We start from the raw sequence: 15,523 nt of genomic DNA, 5'->3' as shown, positions 1-15,523 counted from the left end.
AAGCCCAGGTTGCTTTGACAGCAGCCTTCAGCTCGTCTGCATTGTTGGGTCTGGTGTCTCTCATCTTCCTTTTGACAATACCCCATAGATTCTCTATGGAATTAAGGTCAGACGAGTTTGCTGGCCAATCAAGCACAGTGATACTGTTGTTTTTAAACCAAGTATTGGTACTTTTCGAAGTGTGCACAGGTGCCAAGTCCTCCTGGAGAATGAAATTTCCATCTTCAAAAAAGCTTGACGGCAGAGGGAAGCATGAAGTCCCCCAAATTTTTAATGGCCTTTTCTTAACAATCCTTTCAAGGCTTCGGTTATCCCGGTTGCTTGTGCACTTTTTTTCTACGACACTTTTTCCTTCCACTCAACTTTCCATTAATATGCTTGGATACAGCACTCTGTGAACAGTCAGCTTCTTTAGCAATGACCTTTCGTGGCTTAAGGTACCGTCTCACAGTGGCACTTTGGTCGCTACGACGGCACGATCCGTGACGCTCCAGCATCGCTCCATTATCGCTCCAGCATCGTAGACTGCGGTCACACTTCGCAATGCACGATGCTAGAGTGATAATTTCATGACGTGTTTGCGATGTAGAAGCCGTTGGTTACTATGCGCACATCGTATACAATATCGTGCACACCTTTGTTACACGATGCGATCATGCCGCCACAGCAGGACACTTGACGATGAAAGAAAGTTTCAAACGATCTGCTACGACGTACGATTCTCAGCGGGGTCCCTGATCGCAGGAGCGTGTCAGACACAGCGAGATCGTAAGTATATCGCTGGAACGTCATGGATTGTGCCGTCGTAGCGACCAAAGTGCCACTGTGTGACGGTACCCTTACTCTCCTTGTGGTGATAATGAGTTTTGGGTTTTCATTTGCTGTAAGCCATAATCATCAACATTAACAGAAATAAACCTCATGAAATAGATCACTCTGTTGTTTGTAATGAATCTATATAATATATGAGTTTCACTTTTTGTATTGAAGAACTGAAATGAATTATCTTTTTGATGATATTCTAATTTTGTGAGAAGCACCAGTGCGTAATAATATATATATATAATTTATCCCTAAACTAGTCAGCTTTTATAAAGTTAAGTATATACATGGTTGAACAGTATAGGCAAGGGAAAATGAAATGTCACAGCTGGCGCTCAGGGTTAATCTAAAGGAAAAGTTTGTGTATACCTGGTCTTTAAAAGCAACAGGAACATGTTCTACAGTGGACAGAAAGTACAGCCTGTGATGGAGAGGAATTGTATCACTCACCCACCTCTCTACGCCTACTCACCACCACAAGGGTCCTCTATCAGACATGCACTTTGAAATAACAGACTGTGCTGAGCAGAATGTTTTCCTGCTCACTTCCAGGTTATTGCACAGATTTTAAATATGCAGTTTACCATAATTAGCATTATTGAGTCGATTTATTGTTGGCTTCCAACTGCAGAAATATTGCCAAATATATACAGAGAAATTAAGTGGATCAATATGGAATAATGGTACAGGCTAACGTGACATCATACATATATAATTCAGAACAAATTAGTCCCTATCCCCGACAATTGTGTTAATGCGTGTTTCTCTCTTCCGTGCTTTTGCAATTACACACATTAATAACTGGCTCAGCAGCCTTTCTCCTGATGACTTATATTTACCAGGAAATGAATTTGGAGACTTTTTCTCAATTTTCTCATCTGCAGAATGTTATCGAGATCCCTGGAACACTGCCTGGCGTGCTGTTTACATGGCAATCTCAAGCACAATCGCCTAGTACAAGATGTAGTTAAATGCCACGAGCCTCCTCAGAAATCATATTTATATCAGACAAAATTATGTTCCAGATTTATGGATGGAAGTTATTGTGATTTTATTAAAACCTTGTATTTACAGTTCTTTGGATCGACAGTACATGGTAATACCACATTATGTTGTGTAGCATAGGAAATATATTATCACATCATTTCTTTTCTGTATGGCTTACAATGCCTTATTATTTATCAGACATGCACACATTTTGCATTCAGGTTTTATAGGAAACCAAATGGCACTTAATTTAAAGAAGCTGTCCCATTAACATTTGTATCCCATTAACATTTGTATCCTCTTAATATATTGCAGTCATTATATTATGTAGCACTGTGTACTTACTATTGCCCATTTTGCCCTTTTAGGCTAAGTTCAGATTAGCGTTCAGGGGCTCTGCGGAGGACTTGTTGCATTCCCGTGCGGTCGGTGGGCACTTCAAAACAACGCATCCGCATAGGTACGCAGGACACATGCAGAAGTAGGCGGGGCTTAACGGAGGACGTACGCAGCCCTCCGCAAAGCCCCCGAACGCAAATCTGCCTTACCCAGCTTTTTCTTCTCTTCGGCTATAACTTTGGTACATTTATTTATGAAGATATTGTACAGTCTATGAAAAAAATGAAGGGGTGCCAATAATGGTGAGCAGCATTGGTATTGGCCTAGCAGCTGGGACCTCCAGCAATCAGAAGATTCATTACCATTCTCATCAATAGGACACTTTCCAATGTCAGTATTTTGCATCTGTTTTTGTAAGCGAAAGCGAGGAGTGAGTGTCAGAATCAAAGAAATATTATTTTTTTTCATTAGTTTTTGTATGTATGTTCCACTTGTGGTTTTGACTTATAAATTCTGACCAAAATAGATTGCATGAAAAATGCCACAGGCTGTGTCTAGTGTAACAGCTCAGCAGCAACTTGGCTCTATTCAAGTGACTACAATACCATCTACAGAATCATAAGTTAATTAATATTAACCCCTCCATTTTTGCATTTCCGCATTTTCCTCCTTATCTTCCCAGAGCCATTGATACCCCATGTGTCCAGTTTTTGTAAATTATTTTAGTGGTGAAAAAAAGTCAGAAATTTGCACAAAAAAAAAATTTGGGGGTTGTCACCATGTTCCAAGACCTGTAACATTTTTATTTTTCGGCCGATGGAGCTGTGTGATGGCTTATTTTTTTGCGGGGCGAGACGTTTTTATTAGTACCATTTTGGGATAGATATGACTTTTTGATCACTTGTTACAGCCTTTTTTGTGAAATTGTGGCGACTAAAAAAACATAATTTTGTCATTCTTTAATTTTTGCAGTTTACAGTGTTTACTGATTGGGTTAATTGTTTTTATATTTTGATAAATTGGACTTTCCTGAATGCTGCGATACCACATGTGTGTTTGTTTTTTTATTTTTTTGTAATCTTCGTTTGTGCTATATACAGCGATGCGACCGCATATAGCAGAAATCACAGTCTTCTTTGAAGTCCGGCTAAAGGCAGGGTTTCAAAGGAGGTCAGGAATAACATTCATGGGTGTCATCAGTTGACCCCATGCTGTCATGACAACCCATCGTTGACACGCAATCATATCACGGGCAACGCCGATGGGCAGAGAAAATGACATGCGTGTTAAATGCCACCTTTAAAGATTGACAGCGGCATTTAACAAGTTAACAACCGCAGGCTGAGCACTGTTCCACCTACGATTGTTAGTGGCAGGTCATGGCTGTAATGCACAGCCATCACCTGCCGGGTATAGGGTGGGCTCACTGCGGGAACCTGCTCTATACACCCGCTTCCGACATGCGCCATGTACAGCTTTGGCAAAAATTAAGAGACCACTGCAAAATGTTCAGTTTGTCTGATTTTTCTCTTTATAGGTATATTTCTGAGTAAAAAGTTAATTGTTCTTTTATTCTATAAACTTCTGACAACATGTCTCCGAATTTCCAATCAATAAATTTTGTATTTTTTTTCTGACAAAGAAGAATGGTCAAAATAAAAAAACAACAACAGTGCTTTCAGACCTCAAATAATGCAAAGAAAACAAGTTCATAATCATTTAGAAACAACAATTCTAATGTTTTAACTCTGGAAGAGTTCAGAAATCAATATTGTGTGGAATAACCATGATTTTTAATTATAGCTTTCATGCGTCTTGGCATGCTTTCCACCAGTCTTTCACACTTCTGGTGCAAAAATGTAAGCAGTTCTTCTTTGTTTGATGGCTTGTGGCTGTCCATCATCCTCTTGATTACATTCCAGAGGTTTTCAATGGGGTTCAGGTCTGGGGATTGGGCTGCCCATGACAGGGATTTGATGTGGTAGTCTCTTAATTTTTGCCAGATTTGTATGTATGGCAGATGTCGTGATGGGGTTAAAGCAGCTCCATGAGGTCTCCTATACTCTTCCCTCTATGGGTAGTATGTAATACATGACAAGATACTGAGCTTGGGGATGTATAGGTTTTTTTTTAATGTTTTGGTTAATTCTTTAAATTAACTGTATTTTTTGGACCATAGGATGCACTTTTCCCCCAAAAAATATTTTGGGAAAAATGGGGGTGCGTCTTAATGGTTGCAATATAATTACCTATCCCGCGGCTGTGGCGGTGCGGCGGGGCTCTGTGGTGTGGTGGTAGGCTGTGCTCCGGGGCAGTGGCAGCGGCTCTCTGTGCTTCATGGGGGGCTCTACTGGCATTTCGTCAAAGCCCGGAGACTCCCGCACATCCATTGCTGCCATGTTGCCATGACCGCTGGGAACACCATGCTCAGATTCAGATCTTGTCCCGAGATCTCGCGACGAGATCTCGTTGCTGAGATTTGAGTCTGAGCATGCGCCGGCCCCGGCCCGGCGGCCATGTTCCCAGAGGCCATGGCAACATGGCAGCAATGGATGTGCGGGGGCCTCTGGGCTTTGACGAAATGCCTGCGGTGCCCCACACGGAGCGCAGCCCCTGCCCCGGAGCACAGCCCCCTGCACCAGCACAGAGCCCCTGTTCCAGCACAGAGCCGCCGCCACCACCGCACCAGCTTGGGTTGGGATTTCCCAGAGGCCACCGCACCAGCCTGGACAACCAAACGACCCCTGTGACCACTCCTCCACCTGTGCTGATCCCTTCCCTGGTAAGCTGAATTCGGACTGTAAGACGGACCCCATTTGACACATTATTTTTTTCCCCCTATTTTCCTTCTGAAAATTTGGGGTGCGTCTTATAGTCCGAAAAATACAGTAAGTGCTGTTGAAATGCAGCCAGGACTTGTTGAAAATCTTGTGAGTCCTCCTTTCTCTCACCAACACATTGTGATTGACAGCTTTACATGTATACAAACTCAAACATGGAAATGTGACAGCCAGCAGTGTGTGTGTGGGGAGAGGAGGATTTTGCCAGTTTTCCACTCTGCTTAATATCTAATGTTCAGTTATTTCTGAGCTAGTGGTCTTAGGCTACGTTCACATTTGCGTTGTTGTGTGTTGCGTCGGCGACGCAACGCAAAACGCATGCAAAAACGCATTGTTTTGTGACGCATGCGTCCATTTTTGGCTGATTTTGGACGCAAAAAAAATGCAACTTGCTGCATCCTCTGCGCCCTGACGCTTGCGCCAAAAAAGACGCATGCGTCACAAAACGCAAGACAACGCATGTGCATGCGCCCCCATGTTAAATATAGGGGCGCATGACGCATGCGTCGCCGCGGTTGCGCCCGACACACCGCAAATGTGAACGTAGCCTTAGACTAGATGTTACGTCTCCCATACACAGCACACACAGACATTGGTTATTCCTGCTCCCAAGTCTCTATGCTGCACACAATCAAAAACAGCAGCATGGAGGACATTATGCAGCAGTACTGAACAGTGTATCTCTGTGGTGAGATAAACCGAACTCACTTTACTCCTTCACACTCCCCTTTCTATAGACTTCAATATGAAGCTTTGATTTCACACCATAGTTCGCTGTTAGTCCATCTTGTTCTGACCAAGACAGATTTAAGCAGATTCTCAAGGTGAATGATGAGCCAAGGAGAGAAGTGTATCATAAGTGACGAAAGAAGCATGTTTTCTCTGAAAGATATATAACCGTTTTTCTCAAGATTTGCCTGTACAAATGATTTATGCAAAATTTGTTGAAGTGTCTATTTAATTAACCTACTCATATTCCAGTTAAATATTTTTTTTCCCTCTGGTTACTTTGCATGTGAAGTGTTTTCTGATGTAAGCTGTATGTATTTTTCTTCACAGTATGAAGATCTGATGGAGAACTTCAAAACTGTACATAAGGAGTGTGAGCAGCTAAAAACATCTGGCTTCTCTACTGCAGAGATTAGACGGGTAATGCCAGCTTTGTGTTTTTGTTTTTCATCCTTAGAATGAAAATTTCTACCTCGTTTTATCTTCAACATTTCTGATTTTTTTTCACTTTAACGTTTATTGTGGGCGCTTTGTTTCTTATCAGTTTGACACTTTAGTCATAAGTGGATTACTACTAGGGCAATCTGGGCTACCGTTTGGGGACCGAGGCTTTGGGGGTGCCCATGGCCAAATTGCACCCATTATGGCACACATCCCCAGGCAGGGAGCTTTCCTGAAGCTCGGCTGCCGGCAGTACAGATTGGCAGCATAGCTCCAGGGGAGCTTCTGTCGCCTCTTCTGTGATGTGCCTGCACATTGACGTCATCAGCTGGCGTGGTTATGTTATTGTGCTCGTGTCAGCATGTATGCGTCGGCCAAGAAAAGACGTAGCGCCCTTGGGACCAGGAAGGAGTATGTGTTGTGCTACAGTATGTGCATGTATGTAGGGGGCTATGTGATGACTCATGCTGTATATAGGGGGCTTTGTGGGAGCTCACACCGTATATATGAAGCTACTTGGGGGCTCATACTGTTTATAGAAGGATATACGGGGGCTCATACCGTATATAGGGAGCTATGTGGTGGCTCATACTGTATATAGGGGCTATGTGGAACTCACTGTATATAGGGAGGCTGTGGGGGCTCATACTGTATATAGAAGTATATGTGCGGGCTCATATTGTATATAGGGAGCTATGTGGGAGCTCACTTTATATAAGGAGATATATGGGGGCTCACACTGTATATAACAGGCTATGTGAGGGCTCATACTGTATATAGTGGGTCATGTAGGGTTTCATACTGTATATAGTGAGTTATGTAGGGGTTAATACTGTATACACGAAGCTATGTAGAGGCTCATACTGTATCTAGCAGCTATGTGGGATTCATACTGTATATAGGGGCTATGTGGGGGCTCGTATTGTATGATAGTGGATATGTGGGGGCTGTGTATAGGCTTATACGGTGTATATAGAGGATATCGGTATACTTAATTCTGCTGAATATTAAGTTATTGAAGTAATATTAATTTAAAATAAATATATAAAGTATATTAGAATTAATTTCAGCCTATTGGTTCGGCCCCCCCACAACAGTCATGACCTCTTATGTGGCCCCTTGGGGAAATTAATTTCCCGCCCATGCCCTATGATGTATAGCGCTATGTTATGTATAGCGCTGTACACAAAGGAAAAAAATGTGTGCAGTGCTCCTAGCACACAGATATCTCTTTTGTTTTGTGTCTACAGATGTGCGCCAGAGCACCTGTCTCTTAGTCTAAGTTCACATTTGCGTTGTGCGCCGCAGCGTCGTCGCCGCAACGCACAACGCAAACAAAAACGCAGCAAAACGCATGCACAACGCAGCGTTTTGCGCCGCATGCGTTCAACGCATGCGTCGCAAAACGCAGCGGGTTTTTGAAACGCAGTTGCGTTTTTACAAAAAAACGCAGCGTTTTTAGACGCATGCGTTTTTAGTGCAGTGAGTCATTCTTCATCCCCCACCCACAAAAAAAAAAGTGTCTACACAATAGATAAGGACCACCAATGGCTAGAAGAGGGTTGGTGTTATACAAATGTGTATATACCCTGGCAGAGATGAATTCCTCCCATTTTGCTGGTATTCATGATGGAGCGAACCATGAACAGTATCTACATGGATATGGAGATGGAATTTGCCTTGGCTCATGCCTATGCTGTTGCCTGTTTTAATCAAAGGGAAAGGGAAAAACGGAGATGGATTCGTCGCCGCTTTTGGATACACCCTATAGTTGAAGTCCGGGAGAGCCGTGGAGCATACCATTGTTTGTTTGGCGAACTGAATGACAACCGGGAAAAACATTTTGAATATACCAGGATGTCACAGGACAGCTTCCGCTATCTTCTGCGTCGGGTGGAAGGATCCATTAGCAGGCAGGATACGCAGCTCCGGAGAGCTATTTCCGCAGAGGAACGGCTGCTGGTGACTCTACGGTACGTTGCTGTTTGAATGACTGTGATATGTATTTACTTTTTCTTTTATTATTTAATTTTTTTTTAATTGTAATGGTCAATGTACTTTTATAAATTACAATGTACTTTAATCTAAATTTCTTTATCTTCTTGGCAGTTTCCTGGCTACCGGAGAGACGTTGAGATCACTTCATTTCCAATTCCGGATTGGAGTCTCCACACTTTCAGGAATTATTGCAGAGACATGCCGCGCTTTGTGGGATAATCTCCGGGAGGAATTTTTACCTGTCCCTACAAGCGAAATCTGGGAGGCCAACGCACAGAAATTCGAGCAAGTGTGTTCTTTTCCAAACTGTATTGGCGCAGTGAATGGAAAGCACATTTGTATTACAAAGCCTGCGAAAAGTGGATCCCTTTTCTACAATTACAAAAAATACTTTTCAACTGTTCTCATGGCAATTGCCGGTGCGGACTGCCGTTTTCTCGCAGTGGACATTGGTGCATTTGGGCGTGCAAATGACTCACGCACATTTAAAGAGTCGGATATGGGCCAAAAATTATATGGAAACAATTTTAATTTCCCACAGCCACAACCTCTTCCCCACACCGAAGGCCCTGCGATGCCATTTGTTGTGGTTGGGGATGAGGCATTCCAAATGTCTGCCAACCTATTGAAACCCTACTCCAGTCGGGGCTTGGACCATACAAAAAGGGTTTTCAATTACAGACTGTCCAGGGCCAGAAGGACTGTGGAGTGCGCCTTTGGCATCCTTGTTTCCAAATGGCGGATATTGGGATCGGCCATTAATCTTAAAATTGAAACAGTGGATGAGGTGGTGAAGGCTTGTGTGGTTCTCCACAATTTCATTATGGCCAAAGAGAGACTAAATGTGGAACTCGATGAACCCATAGCCAACCCCTTGCCCGATTACCATGATCATCCTCTGAGGACAAGTGTGGAAATTGCGCAGATGCGGGATCGTTTTGCGGCCTATTTTGTGTCAGATGTTGGCCGTGTGTCATGGCAAGATCAAATGGTGTAGTAATGTTACTTTTGGACTGTGTTCTGATTGTTACTACACCAATAATACCTCTACTGTGACTGTTAAAAATATATGAAAATAAAGTAATTTTCCGTTACATGTGCAATAAATGTTCCGTTTAGGTTGGTTGGGTATATGTCAAATTTGGCATCTAAGTATAGTTCACAAATTTAATGTGCCTATAAAAAACTGGAACCGTTGTTTTTAAAATGTTGTTGTTTAATAAAAATTTTTTCTAATTTTATACCGATTCAAATAACATTTTTATACCATACCATAACATATTTACTTGTTTGTCTGATCACCGTGTATCTTTGTGTTTTACAGCAAAAGCAACGATAACAGCGATATTTTGCAATGGTAACCAGGGTAAATATCGGAAGCGTGGCCCTGCGCTTAGCAACATGATGTTTACCCTGGTTACCCGTGGGCCTCTGCATCGTTGGTCGCTGGAGAGCGGTCTGTGTGACAGCTCTCCAGTGACCAAACAGCGACGCTGCAGTGATCTGCATCATTGTCTGTTTCGCTGCTGCATTAAGTGTGAACACCTCATACTCTTTAGTGTTTGTGAACACCTCATACAGCAATGAGAGACACCCAAAAAAAGGCAAACTAACAATTGTAAAAATAGTGTCTGACATTGCATATATGAGGTGTTTGAAGCACAAAATATGTGTAGACCGCACACGGCGTGACTTGCCGAGATAAATTCAGGAAAATAATAACAAAAATAATAACAAATAGTGTTTTTTTAAACCAAAATTTTTTATTGGGGGGAAAACAGAAACAAAAAAGGGGTAATTAAACTTAGGGGGTTTCAACCTGTGCCACCAGGGGGGAATGGTAAGTGTCTTCTTTGGAATGGGGAGAGAAAGGGGAGGATGATGGTGAAGATAAGATGAGGATGATGGCGAAGAGGATGATGATGTCAGATAGTCAAGGAGGCTTGATTGCAGATCCAAATCCTCCCCAGGGTATACTGGGGAAGAAACCGCCACCTCTGTAGGGGAGGGAGGAGGCAACACAAGCCTTTTACTTTGTCGTGGTTGGCCCTGGCTGCTCCTTCTGCGGCTAGAGCCCCGATGCGCACTTGGTGTCTGCACTGGAGCAGCCAGAGCCTCAGTGTGTGCCCGTGTGTGTTTCCTCTTCCTTTTTTTTTTTTGGTCCCGTGGCAGCTCCCCCAGCATGACGCCTACGGGAGGATGAAGGCATGGCAGGAGCAGGAGTCGGCGGCACTATGTTATGGTGCCTGTGGTGGCGTCGCTCGGCACGTGGACCACGGTGGGGTGGCTGGAGTGGCTCTCCAGCAGGAGTGGGAGTCATGCTTGCCAGCGACGGCACTACTGCCATTGTCGCTGACTGCATGACCCCAGCCTGCTGGAGAGCCCTCATGTAGGTAGTGTTGCAGGCCTGCATCACTGAAATCTGTAGTTCCGGCGTAAGGTGTTCCACCATGCCCTTAGCAATGGTACTAAAGAAATGTTTTGCCGGATTTGAGAGCTCGGTTTCAATTGTTTCAAGGCGCCGGTCGATATTGGACAGACGAGTGTCCATGTTATCGCTCAACGCCTTGAAACAGTTCTGGAAAACCGTGCTCAAATGCAAAAATTCGGGCATGGCTGGCCTGTCCGAGGCCCGCTGGCGCTGTCGGGAATACCCAAACGAAGGTGCGCCAGAGGCCTCGGCCAGGGGAACACCTGATGTACCGGCTGCCGGTTCTCCAGATGGCGGTGCAAGCCTGCTGTCGCTGTGGGAGGGCTGTGATGGGTCAGATGGCGATTCATGAAGGGCCGCTTCTGCGGGGCGAGCTCTCTCGAGGGTGCTGCTGTGTGTCCTGTGAAAAGATAATGAAAAAATTAGTCTTCAATGAATAACCTATCCCATACGCCAACTCCTGGAATAAAAATAGCATTACATTACACAACAATACAAATCCTCGGTCTCACAGTCTGTGTGGCCAATAATTAATTTCTGATTGTTATCGCCAGCTGACCGTTATGGCTGACGATAACAATCATGGACATTCCCGCTGCCAAAGCCTTTTGACCGCATACCACTGTGGGTACAAAAATTTTGGAATCGAAAACTCTTTCTGGAAGCTGCCTATGCCGCAAAAATAGTTGAAAATTTAATGTCAAGATAAAAAAAAAAAAAAAAAAATACACAGTGATTTCGCTGATCTGATTGCAGGAACGACCATAACGTTAGGATCATGTGATCGAGACTTCATCATTATTCCTGCGATCAGAACTACCCTGACTCAGAACTTAACCTGTCATGGACTACAAGGACTCACGCTTAACCCAAAAAAGTAACTAATGGCCTATATAGCATTTTAATAGGGATAAATTTACGTGGATGGCCAATATGTTACGCTGACTACATGGATGGGCAATACAGTATGTTCCTGGGAAATATACTATGTGGATACGTGGCTAGAACGTGTACTATGTGGCTGCGATATTGTTCCCTGCCAATATACTATGTGGATGCACAATGTACGTGGCTGGGCAATGTACTATGTGGCTGTGCAGTAGGCTATGTGGCTGGGCACTGTAATGGGGCTGTGCAATATGGTTTGTGGACAAAATACTTACTGTCGGCGGCCAAGGACCGGTCTTAAGAACTGTAAACACTTTGCATATTTGTAGGGCACAGACTTGGCCGCAGCAGCACCACTCTTCGATTGCTCCTCCTCAGCCCGTATCCCCTTATTGAAACGGTCCTTCATGGATCGCCATCTGATCCTCAACCTTTTAACTGTGAATGCAAAGGAAAAAAAAAGGTTACATATGTAGCATTTTAAATGGATAAAACAACTGTGTGCGATGTTGTATTTATCCTGGAAAGATGGTGGGTCATAGCAGCGTATCTGCACGGCGTATCAGCAATACTCACCAAAGTTGGCTTTGTCCTTGGCAGGAGCAATGTCAAAGCCCTCCCACATCGACTTTGCCACCTCTACCCACAAACGCCTCAACACCACCTGGTCCATGTGCCGGGAGTCACGGCTGTCCCACAACGGGCCACGCTCCTGGATGCTGGATATCAGGAGCTCCACATCAATGACTCCTTGGTCCCGTTGTGAAACCTAGAAAAATTACAAACCAAAAAGGTTACAAATATGCAAATATTAACAACCACCAGCACCAGTCATGATATGTACCTTGGCCCTATCCTTTGTCATTTGATATATGTATATTGATGGTTTCTACACCTGTATTTTTGAATGTTTTTGTTCTGAAAGTTTCACCTTTGTTACCTTCCCCCAATACTTGCTACCCTGAAAAGTTATAATGTAAGCTTACTAAACATCCCTAGTGAAAGCAGGATGCTACTCAAAAAAAAATAAGAAATTGTTTAAAAAAAATACTCACTCGCCGTCCTGACGCCACACCTTGGCCCTGACCTCGCTGCTCCCGCTGAGTACCTTCCCCCTCACTTGAAGAAGCCTGTAAAAATTGTTTAAAGAAATTATTTTAAAAACTACAAATGACAGCGAATAGAAAGCAAATTGACATAATTACTCACCGCACTCCCCTGCGACGATTGGCTAGATTCAGAAACAGTTGCCATTCTTGCACGTTTGTTCTGGCATGAAAAAATGAAAAAAAAAATCAAATCCAAACCTAAATATGGCACATACAATAAAATAGGCCCAAAAATTTATACAACAACCACAATTGACTGTTGACTGATAGGACAATGCAAAAATAAGAAAGCGACACCACAACGCCATACATTGCAAGAGAAGACAATCAATAGAAGAAACTATACAAGAATAGACCCAAACAAAAAAGCAAAAATAGACACCTCTGTCCAAATTTTTACATATCAAAACTTTCGAAAAAAACATTACAGGCACAAAAAGTACAATGAAATAGCAAAATAATGAACGCCATACTTTACAATTGCAACAAGACATGATCCAAAAAAACACCATCTTGTGACATCTAACCACAGAAAGACATGAGAAAAAGGCAATAAAAACCATTCTAGATAACAAGCAATAAACATTACGGGACAACCGCTGTAAAAATATACAGCAACCCAAAGATAAACCATAGTCAAATAGAAAAGAAAACACATGAAATTTTTAAAAAGGCCACCACCAAAAATAATAAAAACAAATAAAAATTATACTACACACTTCGCAATGCAATCAGTCAATGAAGGAAGATATATGCCCTACGGAAAACGACGTAAAAACATCAGCGATATTTTTTAAAATAAAGGGAAAGTACAATTGAAACTATAATGACATAGCAGCACGGAACTATACAATACTATACAAAAACTATACAACCAAAACCAGCATAAAAAAAAAAAAAAAAAAAAAAAAAGGCAAAAGACAATAAACGCAATCATATAAATCCAGAAGAACATCAGAACCAGAAAAACAATTTTTCAATAACAACCCATAACCGTGATAGCACAGACCAAACATTGCAAAAATAAATACAAATCAAGAAATAAAACACAGAATACAAAATGTGCAAAGAGAAATATATACTTACAAGTTTGGCAAGCAGATTCTCTCTTCGGTGATGACTTGTGAAAGACAATGGCAAACCCCCTCTTTCCTTTATATATATATAGGTTGTTTTTTTGTGTCTAGACAAAGTCTAGACAATGTTTTGCATTTTTTATTGGAAAACGCATGCGTCGTACAACGCACCACGACGCAAGTACTTGCGTCGTCTGCGTTGTCAATACAAGTCAATGGGGAAAAAGGCGCATCGACGACGCAAACACGACGCATGCGTTTTTTAAAAGGTCGGCGCCGCCCGAAAAATGCAACATGTTGCGTTTGCCGCGCCCAGACAGGTTCGCCCTAACGCCGCATGCGGCGTAAAACGCAACAAAACGCAACACAACGCATGCACATGCGGCCCCATGCGGCGCCAATGTTAAAGATAGGGCCGCACGACGCATGCGTTTTGTTGCGGCGGCGACGCTGCGGCGCAAACTGCAAATGTGAACGTACCCTTAATCACTTGACTTATCACATGATCTATTAAAGGGAGTTGTGTGACGTCACATGATACATCAGATGCTGGGGGGCCCATGCCTTCTAAACTGCCTGTGGACCTGGCTACTCTTAATCTGCCCCTGACTGTAGTTAATGCTTATAATGGACCAACATTTCCGGCTCTGTGCCCAGATTTTAACTTTTTTTATCTCCAGTCTCAAAATCTCCAGCAAGACTCCTAACTATCACAGATTATTATTATTATTTTTTTTCATGAATGGAGCATAATATGTGGCCATTATTCTGTATGGAGCATTATATGGGGCCCATTATACTGTGTGTAGCACTGTAGCAATATGTGGGGCCATTATCTGTATGGAGCAATATTTGGGGATATTATATTGCACTGAGCATTATAGGGAGCCCATTATACTGTACTAGATGGTGGCACGATTCTAACGCATCGGGTAGTCTAGAATATGCATGTCCACGTAGTATATTGCTCAGCCACGTAGTATATTGCCCAGTTGCGTAGTATATTGCCCGGCCACGTAGTATATTGCCCGGCCACGTAGTATATTGCCCGGCCACGTAGTATATTGCCCAGTCACGTAGTATATTGCCCAGCCACGTAGTATATTGCCCAGCCACGTAGTATATTGCCCAGCCACGTAGTATATTGCCCAGCCACGTAGTATATTGTCCAGCCACGTAGTATATTGTCCAGCCACATAGTATATTGTCCAGCCACGTAGTATATTGCCCAGCCACGTAGTATATTGCCCAGCCACGTAGTATATTGCCCAGCGACGTAGTATATTGCCCAGTCACGTAGTATACAGCACCGAGCCACGTAGTATATTGTCCAGCCACGTAGTATATTGCCCAGCCACGTAGTATATTGCCCAGCGACGTAGTATACAGCACCGAGCCACGTAGTTTATTGCACAGCGACGTAGTATACAGCACAGAGCCACGTAGTATATTGGCCAGCTACGTAGTATACAGCACAGAGCCACGTAATATATTGGCCAGTCACGTAGTATATTGCCCAGCTACGTAGTATATTGCCCAGCCACGTATGTCACAGGTTAAAAAATAAAAAATAAACATATACTCACCTTCCGAGGGCCCCTTGTAGTTCGGTCACATGACCGTGACGTCATGGCAGGTTCTTCTCGCGCAGGCACGCAGGACTTGTCATGACGTCGCTGTCACATGACCGCGACTTCATCACAGGCCCTGCGCGAGAAGGACCTGCCATGACGTCACGGTCATGTGACCGCGACGTCATCATAGGCCCTGCGCGAGAAGGACCTGCGATGACTTCGCGGTCACATGACCGTGATGTCATAGCAGGTCCTTCTCGCGCAGGCACGCAGGGCCTGTGATGATGTC

At 43.4% G+C, this 15,523-nt stretch overlaps 3 protein-coding genes across 4 annotated transcripts in view; 2 read left to right on the top strand and 1 right to left on the bottom strand.

Moving 5' to 3' along the window:
- IFT81 (intraflagellar transport 81) overlaps positions 1-15,523 on the top strand; it is a 251,786-nt gene that overhangs the window by 86,208 nt on the left and 150,055 nt on the right. For both annotated transcript variants that reach the window (XM_069755306.1, XM_069755309.1), the window contains exon 5: positions 6,048-6,137. In XM_069755306.1, coding sequence (XP_069611407.1) covers positions 6,048-6,137 — 90 coding nt within the window. The remainder of the gene's footprint in view (positions 1-6,047; positions 6,138-15,523) is intronic.
- On the top strand, positions 7,930-9,271 carry LOC138667065 (uncharacterized). Its single transcript, XM_069755322.1, has 2 exons — positions 7,930-8,131; positions 8,268-9,271. The coding sequence occupies exons 1-2, from the start codon at positions 8,016-8,018 to the stop codon at positions 9,151-9,153; spliced, it is 1,002 nt and encodes a 333-aa protein (XP_069611423.1). The 5' UTR covers positions 7,930-8,015; the 3' UTR covers positions 9,154-9,271.
- Positions 10,273-12,729, bottom strand: LOC138657498 (uncharacterized). The gene is made up of 5 exons (XM_069745279.1): positions 12,685-12,729; positions 12,531-12,605; positions 12,052-12,244; positions 11,751-11,913; positions 10,273-10,987 (listed from the first exon to the last, which is right to left on the bottom strand). Exons 1-5 carry the CDS (start codon positions 12,727-12,729, stop codon positions 10,273-10,275), a joined length of 1,191 nt encoding a protein of 396 aa, XP_069601380.1.

Source organism: Ranitomeya imitator, chromosome 1 (assembly GCF_032444005.1).
Source record: "Ranitomeya imitator isolate aRanImi1 chromosome 1, aRanImi1.pri, whole genome shotgun sequence".
Classification (NCBI taxonomy): domain Eukaryota; kingdom Metazoa; phylum Chordata; class Amphibia; order Anura; family Dendrobatidae; genus Ranitomeya; species Ranitomeya imitator.
This window is presented reverse-complemented; position numbering and strand designations above follow the sequence as displayed.

Bases quoted from the DNA above. Each gene is read 5' to 3' on its own strand.
- LOC138657498 (XM_069745279.1), bottom strand. From the start codon at position 12,729: ATGGCAACTGTTTCTGAATCTAGCCAATCGTCGCAGGGGAGTGCG. The intron at 11,914-12,051 runs GTGAGTATTGCT...TTGCATTCACAG, and splicing joins CAAGGACAAAGCCAACTTTG to TTAAAAGGTTGAGGATCAGA. The intron at 10,988-11,750 runs GTAAGTATTTTG...ATCTTTTCACAG, and splicing joins CCGGTCCTTGGCCGCCGACA to GACACACAGCAGCACCCTCG.
- LOC138667065 (XM_069755322.1), top strand. From the start codon at position 8,016: ATGTCACAGGACAGCTTCCGCTATCTTCTGCGTCGGGTGGAAGGATCC. The intron at 8,132-8,267 runs GTACGTTGCTGT...TCTTCTTGGCAG, and splicing joins CGGCTGCTGGTGACTCTACG to TTTCCTGGCTACCGGAGAGA.